Source organism: Euprymna scolopes, chromosome 12 (assembly GCF_053919585.1).
Source record: "Euprymna scolopes isolate OS-2025 chromosome 12, ASM5391958v1, whole genome shotgun sequence".
Classification (NCBI taxonomy): Eukaryota; Metazoa; Mollusca; class Cephalopoda; order Sepiida; family Sepiolidae; genus Euprymna; species Euprymna scolopes.
In genome coordinates, this window is record NC_136493.1 from 79,961,629 (window position 1) to 79,989,431 (window position 27,803).

Consider the following 27,803-nt stretch of genomic DNA (forward strand, 5'->3'; position numbering starts at 1 on the left):
GATGCAGATAAATGCATAGACACAAACTGGAAACAGTAGTGGAAAACGAAAGGGAAAAAATTGAGACATGGAAGTAAAAACTGGTAAACTCATTCAAGCAAGGAGACCAGATTTGATAATAGTCAACAAGAAGAGAAAATCGTGCCAAATCATATATGTCACTATCAGCAGTTCACACGGGGCACATCAAACAAGGATAAAAACAAAACAAATGAATAGGACTTGCTAGAGAACTGAAATGGATATGGAACATGAAGGAAATCAATATAATACCAATAATTGCAGTAGTACTGGGAACAATCTTCAAAATCTGGTACAAAGGCAAGGAGAAATTGGAATCAAAGGGAATCTCATAAACTGAACTTCCTCTTTTTCTACAATAAAAATATAAAAAACAACACATATGCACACATACACACACACTCACACACAATACACAGACACATACATGCAGGTGACACCAATCTTGGCTGAAACTACAAAAATGGTTATGGGCCAAGGAGGGAGAGCACAAATCAGATCTTTGCTGGAAGAGTGGGGAGAGTAGTAGAAAACTTCTTGTTGACTATTATCAAATCTGGTCTCCTTGCTTGGATGATAGGTTTGTTGCCGCTCAAATTCTAGAGAAGACCAATAGTCTTTAACAGCGAGAAGTCAATGGTAAACAGCTGTTGCAATAAGAAAAAAAAATTATCCAATTATTAGATAAAAGTACAGAATAGTTAACAATGGCTCCCCCTGGATAGTAAGAATGTTGTTTTAATGTTATTATTTCAACACAGTCCATAAACTGTACGTGCGCAGCAGCAGCAACAACAACAACAGCAGCAACAACAACAACAACAACAACAACAGCAGCAGCAGCAGCAGCAACAACAACAACAACAACAACAGTAACAACAACAGCAACAACAACAACAACAACAACAACAGCAGCAGCAGCAGCAACAACAACAACAATAACAAAAATAATAAGAAAAAGAACAACAATAATAATAACAACAACAATAATAACTTAATCAAAAATAATTCTTAAATAATGGATGAAACTTTTATTGAAATGGAGTAATTCTTTATAATTTAAAAATAAATCTGCTGTTTTTGTTTTTTTCATAATGTTTGTTCCAGAAACATCGATCCTTACTTGCGTTTAAGTGTACCTAGATTTCAATTATTTGTTAGTCTCTTAACCGACGATGTTAGAAACCGAAAACGCTAAAACTAAACTATGCACATAGCGTCAGCATTTATTTTGTCTATTTTACCTCATGCGTAAAAATGATGTGTGGCGTTCATTCATTCCATCACAAGACACCACACAGTCACGTGATTACAAGTAGGATGAAACCTAAAAATAGCACACAACCGATTGATTGGAAATTACTGCCAGAAAAATATGAACAATGACAAGAGTTGAATATTGGCCGATTACAACATTTCGTTCTTTTTCCCCCTCTTTCGCGCAGTTCTCTCTTTCTTTATTTCTTTTTGTCCCTCCCTTCCCTCTTTCCCTCCCCCCCTCTCTCTCTCTCTCCCTCCCTCTCTCTCTCTCTTTCCCTTGCCCCCCCTCTCTCGGGTTAAACATATTGGTAAGTAAAATAACAAACTATGAATAACAAAGAGCATATAAATGCAATGCTTGTTGTGTAAACAAGTGGAGCTTCCGGCGTTTGACAATGTTTATCATTGCAATTTCACCTGCTTTAGCAGCAGCGAAATGACCTAGAAGTTATAAGTACCGACTGTCGTCTAGTGAAACAATCTGTCTGTAGATGGCTATCTATTATTATATTAAAACTCTGCATTTGTTTATCACCGTCTCAAATTTGACGCCATGACGTCCTTTCTAGCAAACTTTTCAAACTTAACCAATAAGGCTGGAACGATATATATTTTGGTTTCGATTCTAGCTGATGGCACTAAAGTCAAAATTCATATATATATATTTTTAACTTTTGAAGTCACTACTATATATTAGGTACAATATAATAACCAAGAAAGAATTGCTAACGGAATTTGGAGGTCGTTACCAAAATCCGTTTTCCATGGTAACAAAAAAAGAAAAAAGAAAAGAAACATATAAAGAAAATTTCCCGGAGATGGGAAACTAATAGAAATGAACAAAAGAAATACAAAAAATAGAAAGCAAAAGAAAGAATAAAGACCCTAAATGTGTTTGAAATGATCCAAATTTACTCAAATAAAAGTTATGAATTGCCTTTATTTCCCAAAGCTAGGGTTTAAAAAAAAATCCCCTTAAAGAAACATTTAAAATGAAAAACAAATACAAAAAAAAAAACGACAATTCTTACTTGTAAGAAAGGCTGAAAAGAAAAGAACATATAAAAAACAGAAAATAGTTCTTTTAAGTCCTTGTTTTAAGTTCAGTCTTTCTTTTAACAAAATGTTTTTTCTTTCTTTCTCGAAAGGAATCACAAACAAATAAAGTCTCTTTGACTTTAAATGGAAGAAAATAGATAAAATATTTTTCCTTTCTGAAGGCTCAGATACCTTTAAATTCAAAGGAAAGAAAAGAAAACCATAAAGCCGCTTTGATAGGCTTTATGTGTACAAATAAAATAATTCTTACGTCTGTGTTTCTAGACTGTCCAGGATATCGTGTCTTCCTTACACAAGATAAATTCTGGTATTAATGTTTTTGGGGGGTTTTTTTTCTTTTAAAATAAAAAAAATGGTGTTCTGTGAAGAAAACTTCAGTTGAATGGTCTTCCAAGATGGCCTCTTTCAAGTTCCTTGAACAAAGAGGGAATTTTCTTTCCTGGCGGTCACATGTGCCGATAATCTACTCATCTTCTTCTCAGCAAGCTGGCGAAATTAATTTCTGTCTTTTACAGAAAGGAAATCCCCAAAACACAACCGGTTTCTTCCACTGGTCTTTTTGAGACTAATTTTCCAGTCGATAAAACCTTGTTGCTTTTTAATAACTGGGAATGAAATTACGTTGAAAGTTTAGTAACTATCAAGTTAATTCAGGTGATCATTCATCTCCCTCACAGTACAGGCCAATAAGTCTCCTGTGCGTCATGAGTAAGTTGCTGGAATCTGTGTTAAATAGAGAAGTAATCAACCATCTCAGCAAAAATAACCTGTGTTAGTAACACGCAATATGGTTTCCGTTCTGCTAGATCTACAGCAGATGTGCTTACAGTTATATCTCATAAGATTAGCGAATCTCTCGATGGAGGCTACCTTTCTAGGGCAATTGCTCTTGACATATCAAAGGCCTTTGATAGAGTATGGCATAAAGATTTACTTCACAAGATTTCCAGCTACGGTATAGCTGGAAATGTCTTCTCAATTATTAAATCATTTCTCTCTGATAGGTTCATAAGAGTAATGGTTGATGGGCAGAAATCAGAAGCTCTTAGTATTAATGCTGGAATCCCTCAGGGGTCCATCCTAGACCCAACTCTCTTCCTGATCTATATTAATGATCTTCCAAATCACATCCCTACATCATTCATAGACATCTATGCTAATGACACTACTATCTATGGTAGCACATCTAAGACCGTAAATGACCAAGTTCTCTCATTCTCTCTCCTCTGATCTTGAGCAAGTGGTACAATGGGGAAAGAGGTGGCTTGTTACTTTTAATGCATCTAAAACCAAGCTTTTATCTTTACATCATCAATACTCTGATATCTATTTGGCATCAATTGAAATGAATGGCTCTCGTGTTGGGGAGGCCTCATGTTTTGACAAGCTTCTGGGCCAGATACGTCCAAGGATGGAGTACTGCTGCCACATCTGGGCAGGAGCTGCTAGAAAAGACTTATCCTGCCTTGATAGAGTTCAAAATAGACTTCGTAGCCTTGTGGGGGATGTCCTTTTCTCATCCCTGCAATCTCTTTCTCACAGAAAAGATGTTGCAAGTTTGTCTCTGCGTTATCTTTTTTATTTTCATGGCAAGTGCTCCATTCTATGGTCCCCCCTCGCCAAACTTTCACAAGAAACACCCATCTAGCAGAAAACACTATCACTAATTACCCCCACTCTTTATCTGTGCTTAAATCTAAACGTAGATTCCATGAGCAAAGCTTCTTTCTTAGAACTGCATGCCTATGGAATTGTCTTCCGTTTTTCTGCTTTCCAGCTGACTACAATATGGTTGTCTTCAAGTCTAACGTAAACAAGTTTTTGATGAGCCATTCCATATAAGTTAACAAATTTACCGAATTTCCATTACTAACGGTTACTATATTGTCCAATTTCTACTGTACACTTTTTAACTCTTATCCTCGAGTGGCCTCTTGGCCTTGATAAGTGGTGATGCCTATGTAAAAAAAAACAAAAAACTATCAATGGAGTTCCAAAGAAACGTCTTTTTCTGAAGGAGAAAAACCAGTAACATTATATTTAACGTCAAAATCTTTTTGACGGAGAACGAAGTAAGCCGCCTCCTCGAAGGCCGAGAATACTCGAACTGATGAAAACAAGGAAAGGTCCTTTCTTCCTCCCTTCCTCACCCCCCTCCAGAAGGTGGAAGAGGACGTGACTGCTGGAAAGGAATGATGATGATGATGATGATGATGATGATGATGGAAGTGACCTGCAAAAGGCCAGTACAAGAGTGCGTTCCTTTCACTAAATGTTGAGATGTGGAATATGTGTATATAAAAAATAAATAAAAATTATTTTTTATTAAAATTTCAACATTGGCTTTATAATAATAAATACAAAATCTGCATGAATCAAAATATCATATTTAAGTGCATTTTACAACTGGGTCACACTGAGGAGGGACGCTACTATATATTGAGTACAATATAATAATCAACAGAGAATTATCTCTAATAATATATACGAAATCTGCATACATTAAAATATCATATTTAAGCATATCTTATAACCGGACAATGCTGAGCGCCCTTCTAGTATATATATTAGTGGCCTGACAAGGTTATAAGGTAGACAACAGAAGTAAAACTAAAGCTCACCTGCTAGTACACTAAATGTAGGCAAATTTGGACATATTTTATTGGTTTGAAAATATAAGTTTTTTTTTTACCAATTGTCATAAAATAGAATAGTATTATAATTTTCAAAAAGCCTGCAAATTTTCATGTAGTTTCGTCCCATAGAATTAAAGATATGAGCATTTCAGTATTCAATTTGGTTATGAGTATATATATATATATATATATATATATATATATATATATATATATATATATATATATATAGAGAGAGAGAGAGAGAGAGAGAGAGAGAGAGAGACATCACTTTTTTGGCAATTTTATAAGTTCGAAATCTTGGCGACTATTGATTAGAATTTAACAAATGAAGGTTCGTTTGAAAGCTAATGACCTGAATTGTGCAGTGAGCTATGTGACATTTGATTTTAAGGTCGTATTATTGTTTAATCAAGAGAGGGATCATTTTTCTATATTAATTTAACGTAAAATGAGCACCCACTTTATGGCAACCGTGGCTATTAGTGGGTGTTCATTTTACATTAAATTATTATAGAAAAATGACCCCCCACTTTTTAAAACTATAATTTATTCATATCATTGAAATTACTCGTTTCCGGAGATTAACTGTTGTTTTTTTTGGGGTTTTTTTTCAACACCCTCGAAAACCTATAATAGGGGTAATTTTAAAGTTTTTTGTGGGTGAAAAGATACTGCATGTTTACCAATATTTTAATCATAGTCATTTGTTTTCATAGTTTTGCATATGAATTACAAAATATATCATATTTCCCCAAAACCTCTGGCCTTGATGAAGGGGAGACTAAAACTTGTTGCTATGCTTTCAAATGATCTGAAATAACAGAAAGGGGAGACTTAATTCCAAATATTTCTCGTGTTATGTCTCCCCTCTTTAGTTTTCATACATAAAATAAATTTCACAGTGTATAAGGATTATTTGACACTGGAGATATTCATAATCGTATGCTATTTTCAAAAGAGGGGAGGTATAACATATGAGAAATATTTACCATTGATATGTATCTGATATAAATATAAGAAAGAATAATATAAAGAAATTTTAAATGATATAATAAAAGTTTTGAATCAAATCTCCCTTTTGCTGTTAGTTCAGATCATTTGAAATCATACTAGCAAGTTTTAGTCTCCCCCCCATCAAAGCCAGAGGTTTGGGGGGAAATATCAGATATTTTTGTGATTCATATGCAAAACTAGGAAAAACAAATTACTATGATTGAAACATTTTATGACTGTGAAATGGGGTATATAAATTTGACAAAAAAATTATAAAAAATTTGGAAAAAAAATGGACGTTCTCCTTAATATGTGACACAAAGGGCAAAGTTTACACTTACTATTAGATAAATTAAGCTAAAGGTTGTTCACAAAACCTTAGTTTGTAAGAATCTAATGATTGCTTGCTTATTTCTAAAAGATTTTTTTAAAAAGTGCCAAATATAGGCTCTGGATATTTCCTTTCTACACCCACGCAAATTCAATGGGCATAAAAACTGAAACTCTGCCTTTTCACGCAGATGTCTTCCAAAGCACCTTAGGTTACAAAGATGTTTTTTTTTTTGTTTTGTTTTGTTTTTATCCAATCGGATTATGAAGAAAGCAACTTTCAAATATATTTTTTCTGACAGTTTCTGTGGAGCCGGTTTGAAATCTATAAAAGGGGCAGTCGATGCCAGTACAGCACGCCATAAACAGACAGTTTGACTCCGTCATCGTTGACGTTAAACTCGTGTCCAACCATCATTTGATTCTCGAAGTGGAGATGGACTTTTTACCCTTTTCTGATTCTTGGCTGAAGTAAGCGATGGATTTTTATGTTGTTTGATTATTCCTAAAAAGGACTGGTTATTTCTAACCGAGAACTTTTACTTTTCTACCTCATTTCATTTTATTGCCTCAGTCGCAGGAACTTTTTCTATTTCATTAAGAAACTTTCTGGTCTTCTCTTTTCACTTATTTACGATTTTGAGAAAATAAATTTTGTATAAAATTTATTCTCCGCCTCGGCCATTTTTGTTTGATTGTTCAACTCTATTTTACACATTATTTTCATTTTTTTTTTTTTTTGAGTTTGCGGGACTAACAACGACTTTTTGGAGTAGCTAGACTTTTCCCACATAAAAAAATCATGTGTGTCACTCTGCCCTCGTAGGGAGGTAAGTAAATGGGTCTTTATGATATTGGTATACATATAAAAAAAAGCATTAGGTATTACGTATATTAAAAATAAAGATTATTTTATTTATAACTAGCCTGGGTGCCCAGCGTTCCCCGGGTGTTTGAAGGTGCGTGTTGAGCAAAAAAAAAAAAAAGATGTAGAAGATAGGAAGGCTCGAACCTGCATGATGAAGGAGGAAAAGAACATGAAAAAAACATGCCGCCTTTGCTGTCGCAGCCATTGTCAAACTGGAAATGATATAGGTTTAAATTAAGACTAGACAATCGAAAAGAGGGGATGACTTTTGAAAATATTGGCGAAAAAAGCAGCTATTCCCTGTACAAAAGTGTCCAGTTGAAGGTGAAGGAATTAATGTTCTAAGCGAATTTTTCAATATTTTTTATCCGAAGGGTTGAGCTCCAAAATGATACCGATCTCATGAAAATCCATTGCCTCTGTCGAAAGTTTTAGGCAGACATATAAACAAACATACATACATACATTTAAAAAGACAAGTGAGATTTATATTATAGACTAGCGGGATACCTGGGGTTGCTCGGGTGTTTGAAGGTGTGTGTGATGTTAAATAAAAAAGAAACCGGGGGATGGGAAGGGTAGGATCGAACCCGAAGCCCTGAGGCGAAGTTTGAAAATAAAATTGGCCAGCCAGAATGAGTTACTGAAAGATGTTTGAATTTATTTAAGTAAGAACCAAATTGACAGGTGCGTGCACAGAAGTCGTCGCACATTACGCCGACACTGACATTCAGTAAATGAGGTCAATCACCAGGTTTGTTTGTTATAATCCAAGTAAAAATAGAAAACAACTTTAAAATTTAAGCGGTGGAGGGGGGGGGGGTAATCAAAACATCGAAAAAAAACACAAAAAAGACTAACGTAAGGCAAACGAACGATGTTAAATGTAAAAATCGAAAAAACAAAAAAAAACCAGAAAAACAAACACGTAAAAAATGGCTTAAATAAGTCTGTTTCGATATTAAAATTTAAAAAATCAGTGGGTACCCGGGTGTTTTTAGGTGTGTGGTCGGGGATGGATAAGCGAAGTAAAAAAAAAACAGAAAAACAAATGTTACGTGAAAAAGTTGGTAGGATCGAACCCGAAGCCCTGAAGCGAAGTTTGAAAATAAAATTGGGCAGCCAGAATGAGTTACTGAAAGATGTTTGGATTTATTTAAGTAAGAACCAAATTGACATGTGCGCGCATGGCTATTCAGCAAATGAGGTCAATGACCAGGTTTGTTTGTTATAAGCGAAGTAAAAATAGAAAACAAAGTTAAAACTTAAGCTGGGCGGGGGTAATCAAAACATCTAAAAAAACACAGAGAAAACTAACGTAAGGTAAACGAACGATGTTAAATGTAAAAATCGAAAAAACAAAAAAAAAAAAACAGAAAAACGAACACGTGAAAAATGGCTTAAATAAGCCTGTTTCGATATTAAAATTTAAAAAATCAGTGGGTACCCGGGTGTTTTGGGTGTGTGGTCGGGGGTGGATAAGCGAAGTAAAAAAAAAAACAGAAAAACAAATGTTACGTGAAAAATGGCTTAAATAACACTGGTTCAATATTTAAATTTAAAAAATCGAAAAAAAAAAAAAAGGAAGACATCTCACACCACGATTCGAACCCAAAACGATTAGATAATGAACCAACGAGCTAACCAACTGAGCTAACGCAACGTACATTAAGTTTAGTCAGTTTTTCAAGTATTTAAAGTAAATCAGGTGATGACGTCATTTGACACATGCCTAGAACCGGTCGTCGTTCCGAGAGGACCGTTTTTGTTGACCCCCCCCCCTGTTGAAAGTTGACGATTTCAGGGTGAAAAAATGAACGTTTTTGGCCAATTTTTCGATATTTTTCGAGCGAAGGATGGAGCTTCGATATGATACTGAGTTTGTGAATTTTCGTTGTGACTGTCGAAAGTTTTTAACAGACACACAAACACACATACAAACATACAAACATACATACATACATACATACGTACACACACACATTTTCGCTTTTATACATATAGATTATTATTATTATAGTGAATCAAAAGAACAGGTGACTGGGAGTCAATAGTAAACAGTGTTAGATTGTAGGACTCCAGGAGGGGGCATTACCAGTTGTAGGTACTGACCGTGGAGTTACTAACTTGTAAGGGTGCGAGTTGGATTTCACCATTTAATAATCAGGATGTATCAATTTTTAAGACTGAGGTTTCAGGTGCTGGAATCTTTTGAAGTCAAAAATAGTAGAGTATCCAAGGGGCCGTTAAAGATAAATTTAACAAGATCGCTGATTAATAGAAGGGAGTCACCAGATGACATCCTCACATACATAAAAATAAAAATATAGAAATAACTCCGGAAAATAACGATACCTGACAAAGAACTCAAAATCACTGAATTAATATAAAATAACATTTATTTACATGTTAAAAATATTATTTCAAATTCGTTCCAACGTAAGTGTTTTTGTCATAAGTGTTCATTATGCAGAAATAACAAAGTATGGACTTCGTGTAAATCGCACAAGATTTGAAATTACTGATTTTTATGGTCAGAGTGTTACGTGTGGCTTGGAATTAATGTGATTATTTTCTGAGAAAAAAGTCTGTCATCATGAAAGTGAAAGCATACATTTGTGTTCATCTCGTAAGAACAGTAGGTTGAAATAAATTAAATTCTCGTTAAATGTGGTAACTTTCCATAATGAGTGTTGTTGAAGAGAAAAACTGAAAAATTATTTTTGGGGGGAATTCTCGATGATGCAGTTTTACATCTAAACAGACGGAGTCCAGTGTATGTGATGAGCATGGATAGTGGTGATAGTTACTTGTAGAATTGCATCCTGGACTGTTTGAATTTTGGCAGTTAAATCCTTATATAGTGATGTTCTGGAAAGTTCGAGCCTGTTTGGTGTATCTCTACTAGTGATGGGACGATTCCAATATTTTTGCTGATTCTAGTACAATCACCAATTCTGTACAAAATTCCCAATTCCAATACAATTACCAATTCCAATTCTATAGTTAAATATTTAGAGATTTATATCTCTAAATATTTAACTATAAATTGCTTATTTTGCCCTGATTAGCGTAAAAACACATTAAATGCATATATTTTTTCTCAAACACGCGTGTAAGGGGGATAATCTATAGATTTTAGTTTTACTGGAAGATTAAATCAATAAATCTATATATTAATAGGATAGCATATGTGTTATTTACTTATTTTCTGTGTCACGCTTACATCCGAGTGACTGTCATTTAATTGTTATGGACTTCTATTTCTTGTTATAAATAATTTTATCAAGAATTCTTCATAAGTTTTGGTTTCGGTTTCGATTATAGCTGATGGCACTCAAGACATTTATTTTTTATAAATAATTTTACCAAGAATTCTACATAAGTTTTGATTTTGGTATCAATTAATAAATTAACACGTCATATCTAAGTGTATTTTACGACCGGACTACACCAGGCATCCCTGTTAGCTTGGATAAATATTTTAGCAGTTTTAACAAAAGAGCTACAATAATCAGTGCGTCTCTATTTATACTGAACATCTACAAAATGCCAACATCAATATATTACATATGAAAGAGTATGCTGTGGAATTTCTACAGGTCACACTAGTATTTATTATTTTATTATTACTACTACCAGCAGTGAAAAATCTTTTGAAACAAAATCAAATAAAAAAGATAATTAAAGGAATAGTTTTTGGCATCAGAAGATCGGCACAAATTTTTCCAATTCCGATCTCGATACCCCAAAAAGTTCCGATTTTTCTGATTCTCAATTCTGATTCCGATTAACTGTCCGACACTAATCTCTACACAAGGAAACGTAACATACTTCCTTTGTTCCATGTGTGCGGGTGGTTATATCACAACATTTTGTGCTTGTGCATTCTTCATATGCATAAGCATTGAAACGGTGATTTATATGAAAGTGTTCTTACTGAAGATTTGGACCGGCTGTATATAGTGGTCATTACAAAATAAAAAAATTCGAATTATACTTAATTATTTTTTGCATAAAATAAAAAATAAAATGTTATTGTTGCATTGTTTTGAATTTGTTTTTAATATTATAAAAAAAAAAAAATATTTATTGATTCCCTTTTTTTTTTTTTTTTAGAAAAATAAAAGGTGCTTGTTAACATACATTCGACAGATTGATATTTTTAGATATGTTGTTTTAAGCAAAAACAATATTACATACTTAATTGTCATACTGAAAATAGTAATATATCCAAAAATTATGAAAAATCATTAAGTAGAAATTTATTTCTAGTTAAAAGTAATTCAAATTGGAATTTGCTCAAACACAATGAATTTTATAAAGTTTATGTTCATCCACCACGCACTGATAGAAGTGTCAAGCGGCAGTTGCCAAATCATTACAATACAATAAGTATAATTCTATTCTTTTTACATCGTATTCCGAAATCATCCTACACCAGCACTTTACATTATCAATATTTAATTATGATATTACTATGAGTTACCCTTTGAATGGTAAAAGAAGAGAAAGGTGTAACAAAACGTTATAGTCTCCAATAAGTGGTTTATCTATGAAACAAAATCCTGCTGTCCTTGGGAACCAAAAGTTTTATTCGGTCCTGAATTCTTTCTTTTCATTTAAAATGTGATATAGAACTCCAGCACTTCTGCAATACTGTGTGGTAACCACATTTTTTTTGTTTTCAGTTTGAAGAATATTATTATGAGGACACATTTATTTGATCATCAGTCTCCAGCACTTTTCTCAAATCATCTTCTTTTCATTGACACTGGTTCTATAATTTTGAATAGATATCTTCAATTGCACAAATTACCATGTGGCTAGATGGTAAATTCAATTGGTGACCTAATGATTAAGATTTTTCCAGATAGTGTTCCAAATTACTTCAATGTTTGATGGCTTCATGAAAGAGCAATATTGGCCCCTAGACATGATGCTGTTAATATAAGCAGTTATAATCTTTTGCAAGCGTTATCAATCCATTGATTGTGTTATTAATGAAGATCATGCAGTAGAATTTCCTGTAGAATTCACTACAACAGTCTGGAATGCCATACCATAACTTGGTATTGAATGAAAGAGCTCCCGTTATATTATTAAGAAATATTGATCCACATAAACTGTGTAATAGTGCACGGTTAGCAATAAAATCTTTGAAAACTAAGATTCTGGAATCCATTATAATAACTGGAAATTTTAAAGGTGGAACTGTTAATTCCTCGAATTCCACTGATTCCTTCTGACATGCCATTTCAGTTCAAGTGTTTACAAGTCCTAATAAAAATGAGATTTGCCATGTCTATAAATAATTCTCAAAGACAAAGCTTCAAAGTTGTTGGACTTAATCTTCAGACACCTTCCTTTTTTCATGACCAGTTATATGTTGGTTGCTCACACATTGGAAGTCGTGAAAAACTCTACATTTACACACCTGTTAGAGGTCACATCCAAAATGCTGTTTATGTAGAGGTTCTTCAAAATTAATTCTAAAGGTACATTTACCAGTGTTCAGATATGCACTGATCAAAACTAAATTTTAATTATTTCATTAACAGAATAGTCATCTGTATTTTATCTTTATATATATTGTACATTATACAGTTAAAATAAATAGAGATTTAACAGTTTTCAGATATGCATTATGATATAAAATAATAATTGCAATTCTTACATCATATTTTGAAAGAAGAAAGACTAAAAAAATTAAAAATTAAACTAGAAAAGAAGATTAGGGCTACTGGCGAGACCTCCATAAAATAAAACGCATCTACTGCTCCTACCTCATGGGGGAATGGAAAATAAAGCCTTTATGAATTAATGTTTTGTTTAATCAATATGAAAATTATGTATGAGGACGAAATATTCAAATATATCAAATAGAACCTGGCAACGCCAGGTACTTCAGCTAGTCAGTAATAATCCACTGAAAAAATTTGAAAAAAAAAAAAAGAGAAAAATGTACAGAGGGGGGGGGGCTCGTTCAGGTTCACCAAGCTCTTCATTCACCTGAATGTTTTATGATATAAAAAATCTTTACTTTTAATCTTTATATAGAAAAAAATCTTTATTCTTAATATTGAAATGTTTTATTTTATTTTAAAATGCTAACTTGTGTACATGAAAACACTAAAAAAAAAAAAAGATTGAACAAATCACGTCATCACCGAAAATAGTTGAGATCCGGAATTTATTTAATGAGGTCACTATTTTGCATTGTCACCGCTTTCACAATCCTTTCCTCGTCATTCTTGTGAATGGTTTGCGTTGATGGCACATTTAACTTGGATTTCAGGTTTGTCATATTTTGTAATTATCACCAAAACTTCACGGATATTCTGTTGTAAAAGATGGTATTTTGCTTTATAATAATTTTTATTTTTAAACAGATCAACTCTATGATTATCATCACTGATCGCATTTCTCATCTTGTTCGTGTTGTTATTGTATTTCGCAGTTCATTTTCATTCATGATTAGTAACTTTAATAGTAAAAAAAACAACAACAACAAAAAAAAACGATTACCACATAGATTAATACTATCATTATTAAAAAGAAAATAAATGATTTGAATTTTAGAAATTATTATTATTTTATTGTATTTTTTTTTTCATTCATAATTTGCAATATAATTAAAGTAAAAAACAATGGCTTTAATGACTCATTTTTAAGGTTTCTGGTTCATTATAACTCGTTTTCTATTTTTTTTACTCCTTATTTTAATAACTTTTTCAGACAACTCATGTGTTTCTCGCTTCTGCGTGACTTGCACATTATTATTTTATTATTATTAACTATTAATGGATGTTTTTAAAAATTGAAATAAAAAAAATCTATTTAAAAAAACAATTTGGTTAATTTTTACGACGTGCCCCAAAACCACCCCCAACCTCCCCATGTTAAGAACGGCTTCCGAAATAGCCATCCCCATGTTAAGAACGGCTTTCGAGGTTGGGGGATGTTTATTCCGAAATCCGTTCTTAACATGTGGAGGTTGGGGTGTTTATAATACGCCCTGGGGCACGTCGTAAAAATTAACCAACAAATTAATTACATAATTAAATCCACCAGAATACATAGTTTTTTCTTTTCATGAACAGGTCAGACATTTTAATTTTTTGTCGAAAAAAAAAAAAGAAAAAAAATTTTTTATGCGGGATACCTATCGTGCTAAAACCACAACCTTGTTATTTAGAAACCCATTCTGAACATAGCGAGCGAGCGGCCAGTGGGATTTGTTAACTATTCTGTACTTTCACCTAACAATTTAATAAAGGAAAGATACAGTAAAAATTGAATTTCGTTTTAAAATCCTGTCTGGAAAGAAATATCACTGTCCATATTTTGCAGAAATTATTAAAAAATAAAAATAATAATGACTTTGTGATCCTTCGAACTTTGAAAGGAATTTGTAAGCATTTAAACTATAGAATAAAAACTTATTTACTCTAGATTTAAAATTCATTGCAAATTCTCATTTTAGTGAATGCTTAAAATTTTTGTACATCGAATAATTTTTAAAACTACTCTTTACAAAAACTAGCTATAGTTTATTTTATTTTGAATGCCCAAACGATATTTTTATCATTAAATTTAATTTTCAAAATCTTTTAATTTAAATAATAATGATAATTTGATTAAAAAAGGTATAATTTAGGAATATATATATATATATATATATATATATATATATATATATATATATATAAAACCAAAAGTGAAAGTAACAAAACTCCCGTGCAACGTTGTCGTTGGGGACGGACAATTTTTTATTTATTTTTTTTTTCTAAAAAATAAAAGCTAATAAATTCTATTTAAAAGAAGAAATGTGTAATTTTTATCTAAATATTATAAAATAAGTCGTAAACGAAGAATTTCGACTTGTAATGTCATAACCAAATCGAAAAATAATGAATGAAAAAAAAAGCCATTTTGATGGCGTAATCATCGATATTTTACGATTATCAATATTTTATGATTTCTTTTTCATTTTCTTTTTAAAATGTTAAAATTATAAGAAAATACATTTTTTGCCTATCAAAAATCTTTTGTTTCTTATTCGTTTAAAACCAAAGATAGTAGCAGAGTTGGATGATGTAACACATTTTCGTGGGGGGGGGGGGCAAAAAAAACAAAAATTTTGATTCCTTGTTTCATAGAATCGATTGGACGAGTATTTCTGAGATTTCGTTTTTTTTTTTGTTTTTTTTTTTACCCCAACTCACATCGCAATGTTTCACACTTTATTTTATTTAAAATAAATAATACATTTATATCTTTTTCTTTCTTTTTTTTTAAATAAAACCGCTAAAGTCGTTTTATTTTTAAAACAAAATAGTAATTTTTTGTACTTAAGCACGATACAGACAGTGCCAATATAATAACGTTATAATTTAGAAACCCATTCTTAATATGGGGAGGGGGTGTTTTGTAACTCTGTGCTTTCACATAACAATTTGAATAAACAAAAGATACCGTAATGTTTGAATCTAACTTGAAAATACTATTAAAATAAATAGCACGTTACCTTCTCTGCCTAAGTACCATTTTTTTTTTAATTCAGAAAAAGAAATTCCAATATTTTTAATTAAAAGTAAAAATTTCTAATTTCATTTATAACACTTTATATGGCTAAAAAATGTAATGATTTAATTAAAAATGTTTCTGTGATATTAATTATGGTTTTGGATATAAAATATAATTAGTATCTGCAGTTTACGAACCGTTCTGAAATAATGGCATTATTATTAAGAAACGAAACTTTCATCTCCCACCTTAATAAACAAAGGATACCATAGAAATTGAATTTAACTTGAAAATCCTATCAAAAAATACATCGGTTTGTAAAATGCAGGAATACCGATTAATTTTCTGCTTGTATCAATAATTATATCCTTTGAATTCGTTTTACTTCGAATTATTTTATGAATGGTGCCAAAGTGATGAGGATGGGGTTTATCCGTAGTCGATTAAAACCTTACAAGGTCACGTAGTAACTATTTTTTTTATGAATGAAACAAATTTTTTTCTCTCTCTCAACGTTTCTCTTAATTACTGTAAATCGTTCCGACAAAAAATATCACTGTTCAAAATACCTTCGTCTTCAGAATAATGAAAAATATATTTTAGAAATTCTTTTGACAAGAAATCATCGTTCATGACGTGATTTTTTTTTTTTTTTTTTTTCCGTGGTTGATTTTATTTTTCAATTTATTTTGCGGAAACTTTGATTTCTTGGTTTAAATAAATAAAAAAAAAATTTTTTTTTAATCCAAAACGCACACACACAAAAAAATTATTTTATGTTTTGTTAAAAAAGAAATATTCCATTTTCTTTTACACCGATTTGAACTCTAAAAATCAGGTGATGGTTTTTTGACAGGTTTTAATTTTTATCGCAATTTTTTAACCCGATATAAAGACTGACAAAATATAAATTACTTAATATTTTTCTTAAAAATTCAAATGAAAAAAAAAAATTAAATAAGATTTAAAATCTTTTAAAAAAATGGTTAAAAGAGGTTAAAAAATTGTCGCCGGTATTTTGAGGCAAGGTAATAATGAACAAGTTAAATGCTATTTTGTAGTTAAGGTTGATATCGACGACTATTTTTGGTTTCAAACATTTGCTTCCTTCTCTTCCCACAGACATTGGATGTGACACAAAGTTAGTAAAACATGGATAAATGTATTTTTCTTCCCACACACCACACAAAAATGGGGAACTGGGGATAATTGCAACTTTTTATTTTTATTATTTTTTTTTTCCAGGCGACCGGCAATACGCGCCACGCCTAGAGGTAGAACATTTGAGATCAAATAGAATCATATTCCTTTTTGATATTAGCACGATTGGTTTCAAGTATAAACATATATGCATATGTTTCTACTATTATATGAAAGAAACTTTGTGAGTTGTTCCCTATATACTCGAAAACGGCTGGGCCGATTCTTATGAAATTTCACACAAAGGTACTTTGTGTCTGGTAGTGTTCTTGGATAGGTTTTGTATCAATGTTTTAGATATCAATAATCGAAATAATCCGATGCAAGAAGTAACAGGCGATTTTGCCTAAAGTTAACACCTTACACAGCCTAACATCACAAGTGCATTTAAGAAGCAAGACTCGACATACATCAACAGTAGGTTCTTTGATATAACAACGGCATTTTCGAAATTAATGTTTCTATTTAAAGCACAATTGAAGCATAATACTTGACTTTTGCAGTTTAAACTTTAATTTAATATATATAAAATAATTTCATAAAATCAACAGTAGGTTCTCTACAGTGCAATGTAGACTAAGTCACTGCGGGGAGGTATGTAAAGCTTCATTTCATTACACTGTAGTGGTTCCACAACTAGAGCAGGCAATCAAGCGATTTGATTAAAAATTGGGCGATTTCATGATTTTAAAAATATGGGAGTGTGAAATATTCGCTGCTCATCATCATCATTAGTTTAATGTCAGCCCAGATATGGCATGTATGGTTTTATAGAGATATAGGATATTGGCAGGTGATAGGAGGCCACTTGAAGACTTGGTAATGTCTTTGGTACTTCAAGTAAAAAACATTATGTACGTGCCATGTCAAAATTAGCATAAATTCCAAAAAATAAGATGCATTTTTATCAAAAAATCATTCACAATTACGTTGACATTTTGTTTAAAAATGGCAGACCCTTAATTTAAGTCAAGGGAGATAAGTCAATTCGTCATACTGAATTAATCGCACAACTCTTCCATATAAAAACATACGATAAAACTTGATAATTTGATAAATTTTTTTTTTACTTGTAATTATTATACTGTATAATTTTGGGGGGAATTTATACTAACTTCATCTGAACAGATATTTTGCCTCTAACCAAAAGACCATTTTTGCATGTCATTAGAAAAAAAAAATCTTGAAATGGAAATGTTTTCATTAAATTTTTCGATATGACAGCAGTGCATGAGATAATGTTTCTGTTTGACACAGAAGAGCCGACATTAAAACTTTATTTCAAACCAATCACTCTGTGTATCAGTCAAAAGGCTTCCGATTAACTGCTGAATTATCACAATAATTAACTCGAAGCAACTCCCTTTTAAAATTTTATTGACATTTTTTTAAAATGTCATTCAAAATTCCAAGCAATTTTGTAATTTTGAAACAAAGTGATTTTTGGCTTGAATTCTAATTAGTTCAAAATTCAAGTACTGTGCTTCTAAACCAAAGAAAATTTTATTTTTTTTAATGCATATCTGTCATATCAAAGAACTAAATTCTTTCTCAAATTATTAAATGAGTATTTCATTGATGTTTGTCAAATAAATATGAACAAAAAATAGACCAAATTATTTGTGTGCCTGATTAGAATGATATATGATTCACGCACTATGATGTAGCATAGGAGGACCGGAAGTAAGTTGAAGAGGAAAGACGAGTCGTTGGGCATTCCTTTTCATTTGTAAAAAAATTCATCTTCACCCCCAAAACAAGGCACATTGCCACTAAGATATAATAGACTACTGTGAATTAGGCACCATCTCTTGAGGAACATTCTAAGTAGGGAGTTGAGCAGTGAGATGTCTGTTCACATTACATTCAAATTTCTGCATGTTAGTAGAGTTGTTGAAGCAAGAAACAGGTAGGGAATTTCAAAGTTTAGCAGTTTAAAGTAAGAAACTATTCGAGGAGAAGGTTCTCCAGCATTAGACAACATCTATAGTGAAGCCAGAGTATTTTGCTACGAGTTCATCATGGCACATTCCATTAAAACAATCACAGCGATGCAACATTGCAGTGATGGGACAGGGATTGGAATATGGTTGACAGTTTGGCACATATTAAATTGGAAACTCTTTTTTTTTTTTTTTTTTTTTATGGATCCTTTCAATTAAAGGAAGAGAGACTAGTGGTCGAATACATTTTGGAAAAGTTCTGTCTCGGGAGATGAAGATAAGGCGAAATCTGATTTTCATAACTGAAAATGGATAACATGAAATACTTCAAAAATTATCCTACTCTGGTATGACATCCACCCTGGGTGAGTTGAGCTGGTTTCTTTCTTTAAGAAGGAAGTGTCTAGCGAACATTAAATTCACAAGCACTCCCTCAGTTACATGTATATCTCACTTAGGGTTGATGATTTTGACAAGTAAGGGTCACTGTGCTCCTGTTGCCTGATGATCACCTTCATAGTTGCACTAAAACAGCACAAGTTGTTGATCTACCTCGGTTGAGTTATGTGTTTGATAGTGTCGCATAGTGTAGAAAAAGGAACTCCAAACGTTGTCTGCTGCTAGCTGTCTGGTTACAGCAGTGCCTTGTAATTATTTTGGCCTAATCTACTCTTGTCCAACTTGACTCTGATCTTTCTTGGGAGACCTCTGATCTTGAAACCATTCTTAACTGTTCCAAACTGAAAACTGTCCCAAACCAGATGTCTGCAAACTGCGGCCTGTGGGCCAGATACAGCCTGCCGAAGTCTTTAATCCGACCTATGGAGCTAATGTAAAAATATCCAGGAAAATTTTTTTTAAAGTGGAAATGTGTGAAAATAGTGTGGTGGCTTTTCTTTTTCATTCAGAAAATGATCAAAGGAATGTAGTTTTGGAGAACCAGTCTCATTAAAAAAGCAAAGCTAATGAGCAAAACATAAAGCACGTTCAGGTCATTTTTTTTTTTTTTTTTTTTTTTTTTTTTTTACCTGCATAGTTCTAAAAAAAATTAGCAATATGCAACCCACCCACCTACGTTTGAAAACTTCAGAGACCCCTATCCTAAACTCCTCAATTTATTGATTCAAATCTTTTGTCCAGTCTTTGGTCTAAGAGTAATTGATAAACAGAAAATGACATGCTCTCGATCACTCCTAGCTGACCACCCATTGCAAATTGATCACCAAGCATAAGACGTCTTCCTGTCTCAAGAATTCAAAAAAGACCTCAGCCACTTCTCTTTTTACTCCTTTCACTTCCTTTACTTTTGCTGATGAATCCTTTCTTTCCATGTGTTCTCTCAAGGGTCTATTGTATCACACTCCTACATACAGCGCCTGGTATTCCAAAATGGTCAGCTATCTTGTACTAACCAGACTTGGTATTGCTTAACTTCAATGAGAACTGGTGTATCAGTTAGGTTATTTGATCGTTATATAAAAGTGCTTGATTCAATTACAATTAATAAAATTTATGTTTTTGTCTAAAATTGTGGCAAAATTTTTTTGTCGTCATTATCCGTTTCATTCCAGAAAATTAAAACACTATTTGATTTTATTTATCTTTTGCAGAATTTGAAATTTCCATGATATACATTAGGAATATTTTGTTTTTGTTGTTGAAGATTGATGCATATGCGAATGTGTATAATTCTGATAATTGATTTGATTGTACATAATCGAGTGAATCTCTCTCATTTGACTTGATAAAGTGCAAAAACTTATTTGTAATTTGATTGACCCCACCCTTTCTTATCTGCAACCTCTCCCTCATAGACGTGATGTTGTTGTCTCGGTCTTTTCTATAAATGCTATTATCAGATGTATTCTTCAGAATTGTTTGATTTATTCCCTGCTTTCTTTGTTCAAGCTTGTTTGACTTATTGGTCTAGTGGTCTTCAATTTGTTGTTTTTATACTGCATAATACGGCTTCCTGTAGCTTCTTTCCCAAGAACTGCAACCTTCTGGAACTCTCTATCTATTGTCTTAGTTTATTCAAGATAAAGATCAAAAGGCATCTCCTTGAGGTTTTTTTTTTTTTTTTTTTTTTTTTTTTTGTGATAATCATTTTTTCTTACATCAAATTGCTTTATGCTTTGTCTGGAGTGATTTCCATAAAAAAGTATCTTGATTAAATTTTAATGCAATTTTTTTCTTTTCTTTTAAAGGCATTAACTAGCATGATGAGTTCATCGGATGAATTCATAATACAAACGTGGGAAGCATCCTACTATGACAAAACTGGACATTGGACCTATGGAACTTTGTCACTCTGCTCAGAGTATGTCTTCTTCAAAGGCAAAAGTCCAGAAGAAAAATCCGAAGAAATTACGGTAAACATTCCCTACACGGAAATTGAAAATATCAAAAAGATGCGATCAACCTGGATTTTCAGCTCGATTGTGATATTTGTTAAAGGACCGGAAGAAAAACATTGGATCTCCTCACTTGCCGATCGGAACACTGTGTACACATTCATCAATCACTTCTGGAAGTACGGCTTACACAAAAAAGCAACACCCGCTCCTCCCTTGGAAGGCGAGAAGACAGAGTTGGGTTCTGAGCTGTTAAGTTTGGTTCATGATTCTGAAAAGACACTGTCTAAAGCTTCCGAACAACTTAGTTTACAGGGAGAGCAAATAGATAGTTGTATGGCAACAATGTACGACATTCATGAAGATCTGAAGATATCGGAAAATCTTGTAACAGGCTTAGAATCGTGGATGGGTCAGTGGTCGGCCATTAAGAAGGCCGAGCATGACGCGGACACTGTTGTTATAACAAATAAGGACATTCCAAATGTTTATGAATATGAAGTGCTTTACTGGAAGGTGGATGCTAGTCAAACGCCATTGCATCCCTGCAAGGATGGAATCTTTCAAGTGAGTCGAGAGACGATTGTTCTCATGACGCCATTGCAAGTGGTTGTGGAGAGTTATAAGTGGGAAGATATATCGCGCGTTCGGATTCTTAATCCGTGGGAGATTCAGTTGAGTCAGTATCGTATCGGTGAACCTGATGTGAATTATGTTTTGATCTCCGTGCACGGCTATAAACTGGTGAAAAAAGTTGTTCCACGTTTAGCGGATCGTGTGGAATATATTTCTCCAAAACCATCTGGCAACACATGTACGCAACTAAAGACTCCAGGTAAATTGCGTCATTTTTCATTTTGGTTTTGTAAATGTTTGTTTGTAATTTTTTTTTTTCATCCCAAACAAGGCATATTACTACTTGAAAACATAAAGGGCTACTATTTGGGATCATATCTTACAGTGGGGACTGTGGGGAGTTGAGCAGCAAGATGTCTGTTCACATTAAATTTAAACTTCTGTAGTTTAGTACAGTCAAGGAGGCAGGAAACAGGGAGAGAATTTCAAAGTCTAGCTGTCTGAAAGGAGAAACTATTAAAATAGAATGTTTTCCATCATTTAGTGACCTCAACAGTGAAGAGGTGGGATTTTGCTGTTTGTTGGGTTAGACAGTGGTATGTACGTTGAGGGGGGAGTACAAGTGTTATGAGGTCATCAACACACATTCTATTTAAATACTTGGAAAACGGATGCAGAAATGTGGTAATTAGCCGATAGTGTGAGATCTATTAGATTTGAGAATTTTTTTTGTTTATTTTGGTTTCTTTTTAAGAGTGAGAGACTAATGGCAGATGCACCAGCACAGATATGGCAACAATACTCTATGCATGGGTGAATTGTGCCTTTATAGATATAGAGGATGCTCTCTAGTATGAGTAATTTTCTAGCATGGTAGAGGAAACCCACCTTCTTTGCAGCAACCTTGGCAATATTTTCACTGTATTTGTTCCAATTCATGTTGTCTGTCAAGCAGTTTGAAAGATGGGCTCTCAGGTAGCGTTTTCTTGCAATCATTGATTGGAAATTTTTTTTTTTTTTTTTTTTTGTTATAGGAAAAAAGTTTACTATTATCTGATGCATGTGATTAAATGCCAGCATCATTGTCGCCATTGGCATAACATCTTTTTTATATGCTGGCATGTGTTAGATGGCTTTTAGAAATCAACAAACTAATCTATCTCTGACTACCTGTTTAATTACCCCTCTTTTTGTCAAACCCATTTTTTATCACTTCCTCCCATGATTTTCTTGATCTTCCCCTGTGAACTGAACCTGCTAACTTTTCTACATTTATTAATCTTCATCTATTCTTTCAATATGACCATACACTTTTAAAGTCTCCTGTTCTGTACTGTCTGAACATATGCTTCCAAGGCTGTATTTAAGACTCCCATTAAACTAGCATTACAAGCATATGCTATATTTTTGTGGACATCAGTGGTATTACATACCTAATGTGCTTCAACAAGTCCTATCTTTTTTATTTGTGGGTCAATTTTGAAAAGAATTACATTGATGGAAAGAGAATAGAATAAGCATTCCAATGATGTTAATTTATTTTTCTTTTATGCATTCAATGTTTTTATGCTCCAAGTAAAAATGAAAAAACGGTAAAAAATGACGACAGCAAAAAAGGGAAACTGTTTTTTCAATGTTTACATTTCATACGTTACGTTTGGATACACATGCACGGGGTCCAATTTGATTGGATATTGCTGAAATTTTACAGGCTATATAAGCATAGAAGTCCATCTCTACTGGAGTTTGATTTATATTTTTACGACCACAGGAAGCAAAGTTACGACAGAGCAAAGTTGACAACGAATATTTCAAAATTGATAAAAATAGGTTTGACAAAAAGGGGGTAAAATTGATAAGATAAATCAGTATATATCATGCATTTTCATACAGATAATAGTTTCACAATTATTTTCATGTATAATTTGTAAATATTTGATAATTATTAATTGTGCCGAAATTTCTTTAAAATGTTATCTTTTAAAGAAATTCAAATCCGCTTAATGGGAAAAACAGCTCGCTATACACTAATGCGCTGACCAGCTCAGCTAACTAAAGTCGGCGCATTAACGCATTTCATTTCTTAAAAATAAAAAACCTTTTTTCTGCTTTCAAAACGAAACCAGAAAAATCAGTTTCAATTTCTTATTTTGAGTTTGTCAATTTAAAAAAATATTTTCAAGTTTTTCAAATTTGATTTCCAAACAATACTATTTTGTTTTGTAGTACACATGTACGAAAAGCATTAAAAAAGAAACAAAATGTACTAAGTACATTTTGTTTCTGTTATCATTGTATTTATGACTTCTTACTTGTACTTAAGGTAGAATGGTGTTTTTTTTTAGTGGTAAACAAAAAAACAAAAAAAAAAAACAAATATATAACAAATAAAAGGTACTTGTGCACTTATGCTACCATGCTAAAATAATGTAATTTTTTAGAAACCCATTCTTAACATGGGGAAGGGAGGGTGTTTTGTTAACTATTCTGTACTTTCACCTAACAATTAAATAGAATATATCATGAAACTTGAATTTATTAACTCCTTGTCAAGACCATTTTTTTTGAATCCGTAAAACAAACCAGTTTTTTTTTTTTTTTAACTGAGGATATATAAATAAAAATAATAATAATAATAATTAGGCGATTCAATAAAGAATTTCATTGTGATGCATTTTGTAAATGTGTACCTTGTTTCCAACTTAACATTTTTATTTAAAATGACTACCTTATAAGGTTTTTGAGTATGCTGAAAACGAATATCGCATTTAACTTTTCCGCAAATAAGTAACTTTCCGAATATTAAGCAATGTCATTTCTTATGTTATTGCTGGTGGCCATCTTGGTATGTGTGTTCGTGCATAGTTTCTCGGGGTTATGTTTGCGTGCTCGAGCGTACCAAGATGGCCACCAGCGATAACATAAGAAATGACATTGCTTAATATCTGGAAAGCTACTTATTTGCAGAAAATTTAAATGTGATATTCGTTTTCAGCATACCCTAAAACCTATAAAAGTAATCATTTTAAATGTTAAGGTGGAAACAAGGTAAAAAAAATACAGAGCTATTTCTTTGTTTACATAATTGAATTTTCAGTAAAACAACAGAATAGAAATGACAAAAATTACCATCAACTGGTAAATATATAGTTGTTGCTTATCAGGATTCCTGGTACTGTGAAAGCTACATCAAGGATTCATGTAGAGTATGATTTATGATTGCATCTCGGAAAATAGGGGTATATTTTGGGCCAGATAGAGAGGATTTACAAAATTGAAAATTGGACTGATCCCAAAATGCATAAGTTCTGGCCGACTATGGGAATTTTACAGAAATCCAAAATCTATATGAAACATTTTCTTCGATTTATTTCTGAAATTAGTTCATATCTACTTAATTTTTTTTTCTTTGAAGGGAGTAGTAAATACTGGCCATGATTGCTCTTTGGGCATTCAATGGCTACATCCTAGATTAAACTCTCCTTTGGTGAAGAGGCAGGAAAATGCTTGTTCTCAATAAAGCTATATTATATACCACTATAATTAGTTTTGTTCATGAATAGACACCCACTGTATAATACCATGTGCCAGTTTTAAAAAAATTGAAATTTGTACATCTTAATTTATAATTCATAGCTTATGGTAAAGGGATACATCGGATTTGACTGAATAATCAGAAAGAACACACAATTTTACATAAGAGTGCCAAGTTTCATGAGAATAGCTTGAAAAATAAATAAATGGTGGCAAATTATCGAATTTCTTGAAATATTGAGGCCCGTAATTTAGCCCACTTTTTCTAAAGAAAAATGTCCACGGAAAAGCATAAATTTTGGCACTTAAAATTCTCATAACTTTTGAACTTCTGATGGTATTTGCATAATTCAAACGGTTTTAAGCATTTTTTACATAGCTCTTTTCATGCAAGTTGATAAAATAACAATTATCTAAAAATAATCAACTTGTAATGCTAATTAAACCGTTGTATCATTCTCGTATCAATTTTCGTTCATGAAATTATTCCAATAGTTTTCCTAATTTTAATGTAATTAAAAATTCTATTGTAAATTCCATTTCTGGTTCAAAAATTGCATAAACACTTAAAAATGTAGAATTTCATTTTTAGGGAGAATTTAACTGATAGTTTTTTCTTTTAAATGTAGATATAATTTCCTTTTTAATTTCACAAATTTTGTAATCATTTTCATTCCTGTATTGTATCCAAGATTTTAATAAACTCATTGTGAGGTTTTCACCTGATTTTGTTATTTTAGTTTTACTGGTCGTTTAACATCAAATATTTATCATTTTATTATTAGCATCAGCAATAGAAAATTATGTTTTAAAGAAAACAAAATATTAATAATCGTTTTCAGAATTGGAAATTAAGCACAAATTTATCAAATTCCTATTCCTATACCCCAAAAAGTTCCAATTTTTCTGATTTTGATTGTTGCAATACTAGAATGTCCTCAACCCTTAAAAGCAATATTAATCCATAAAAATATTTTGACAAGAAGTTGTTGGAAGCACAATAGTTTGAAATAAGTTGTTGGAAGCACAATAGTTTGAAATAAGTTGTCGGAAGCACAATAGTTTGAAATAAGTTGTCGGAAGGACAATAGTTTGAAATAAGTTGTCGGAAGGACAATAGTTTGAAATAAGTTGTCGGAAGGACAATAGTTTGAAATAAGTTGTCGGAAGGACAATAGTTTGAAATAAGTTGTCGGAAGCACAATAGTTTGAAATAAGTTGTCGGAAGCACAATAGTTTGAAATAAGTTGTCGGAAGCACAATAGTTTGAAATAAGTTGTTGGAAGCACAATAGTTTGAAATAAGTTGTTGGAAGCACAATAGTTTGAAATAAGTTGTTGGAAGCACAATAGTTTGAAATAAGTTGTTGGAAGCACAATAGTTTGAAATAAGTTGTTGGAAGCACAATAGTTTGAAATAAGTTGTTGGAAGGACAATAGTTTGAAATAAGTTGTTGGAAGGACAATAGTTTGAAATAAGTTGTTGGAAGGACAATAGTTTGAAATAAGTTGTTGGAAGGACAATAGTTTGAAATAAGTTGTTGGAAGGACAATAGTTTGAACTGATTTATGAAGGCAGACAAAGGCAATACAGTGAATACCCAAAAGTAGGACATATGGTCAGCAGGGAGTGACCGAATATGACAGAAGATCTGAACATAGGATTTCTGATGTTGAAATTATATATTTAGAAGTTTTTAATTAGTTTAAGACGGTTTGCAATTCTAATCAGATCAGGGAAAGTTTTAGCAAATAATAAAATGAACTGATCAATCGTTTGAAGATCGTTTATCAAATCCAATCATCAGGCTAGAAATGCATAGTGAATGATGATACGATTTTACTACAAGATGTTTCAGTTTTGAATATTACAAATGTATTAATAAAACAAAATCATTTTAAGTTATAATTGTTTTCCTTCTTTTTTGTTTGTTTATCTTTTTTGTTTGTTTATCTTTTTTATTTGTTTATCATCTTAAAAAATTAGACATTTCTCTTTCGTTTTTGTTCTACAGTCCAGCTGCGTGCTTCATCATCAAATGCATCTCCTTATGCAAGGAGGAGTTTCCCAGCCGCTGAGGTAAGGCAGCAAAAAATTTCCAAGCCTCTCGTGTCCGACACGGAAATCGCTGAGGTAAGCAAAGTGCTGAGCAAATTGAAGTCAATCGCGACAGACATCCATGATGAAGAAGTCAAACAAAATGAGAAGCTCGACATTTTAACCGATTCCGTAGAAAGTGCAGACAATAAAATCCAATCACAAACAAAGCGAATCGATAAACTGTTGTAATTCTTTGCGTGATAATCTTTGCAACGACGTATTGTCGATCGATAATCTTATGAAACGTTACAAAAAATGTTACAATACCTAATTGTGGTCATGTGACTAAATTATACATTTCTGTAAACTTGATGTTTATCTTTTTATTTATTTTATTTTGTAAATGAAAAATTTTATTTTCAATTTATTTTTTTTTTATATATAAATGAAAAAAATT

At 32.2% G+C, this 27,803-nt stretch overlaps 1 protein-coding gene across 1 annotated transcript; it reads left to right on the forward strand.

Annotated features, from left to right (window-relative positions):
- Nucleotides 1-13,350: 13,350 nt before the first annotated feature.
- Nucleotides 13,351-27,757, forward strand: LOC145291364 (synaptosomal-associated protein 47-like). Its single transcript, XM_080137138.1, has 3 exons — nt 13,351-13,468; nt 21,050-22,031; nt 27,321-27,757. The coding sequence occupies exons 2-3, from the start codon at nt 21,062-21,064 to the stop codon at nt 27,593-27,595; spliced, it is 1,245 nt and encodes a 414-aa protein (XP_079993264.1). The 5' UTR covers nt 13,351-13,468; nt 21,050-21,061; the 3' UTR covers nt 27,596-27,757.
- Nucleotides 27,758-27,803: the final 46 nt, after the last annotated feature.

Excerpts from the sequence above, each read along its gene's own strand:
- LOC145291364 (XM_080137138.1), top strand. The coding sequence starts at position 21,062 with ATGATGAGTTCATCGGATGAATTCATAATACAAACGTGGGAAGCATCC. Across the intron at positions 22,032-27,320 it reads TACGCAACTAAAGACTCCAG|TCCAGCTGCGTGCTTCATCA; the intron begins GTAAATTGCGTC and ends TTTGTTCTACAG.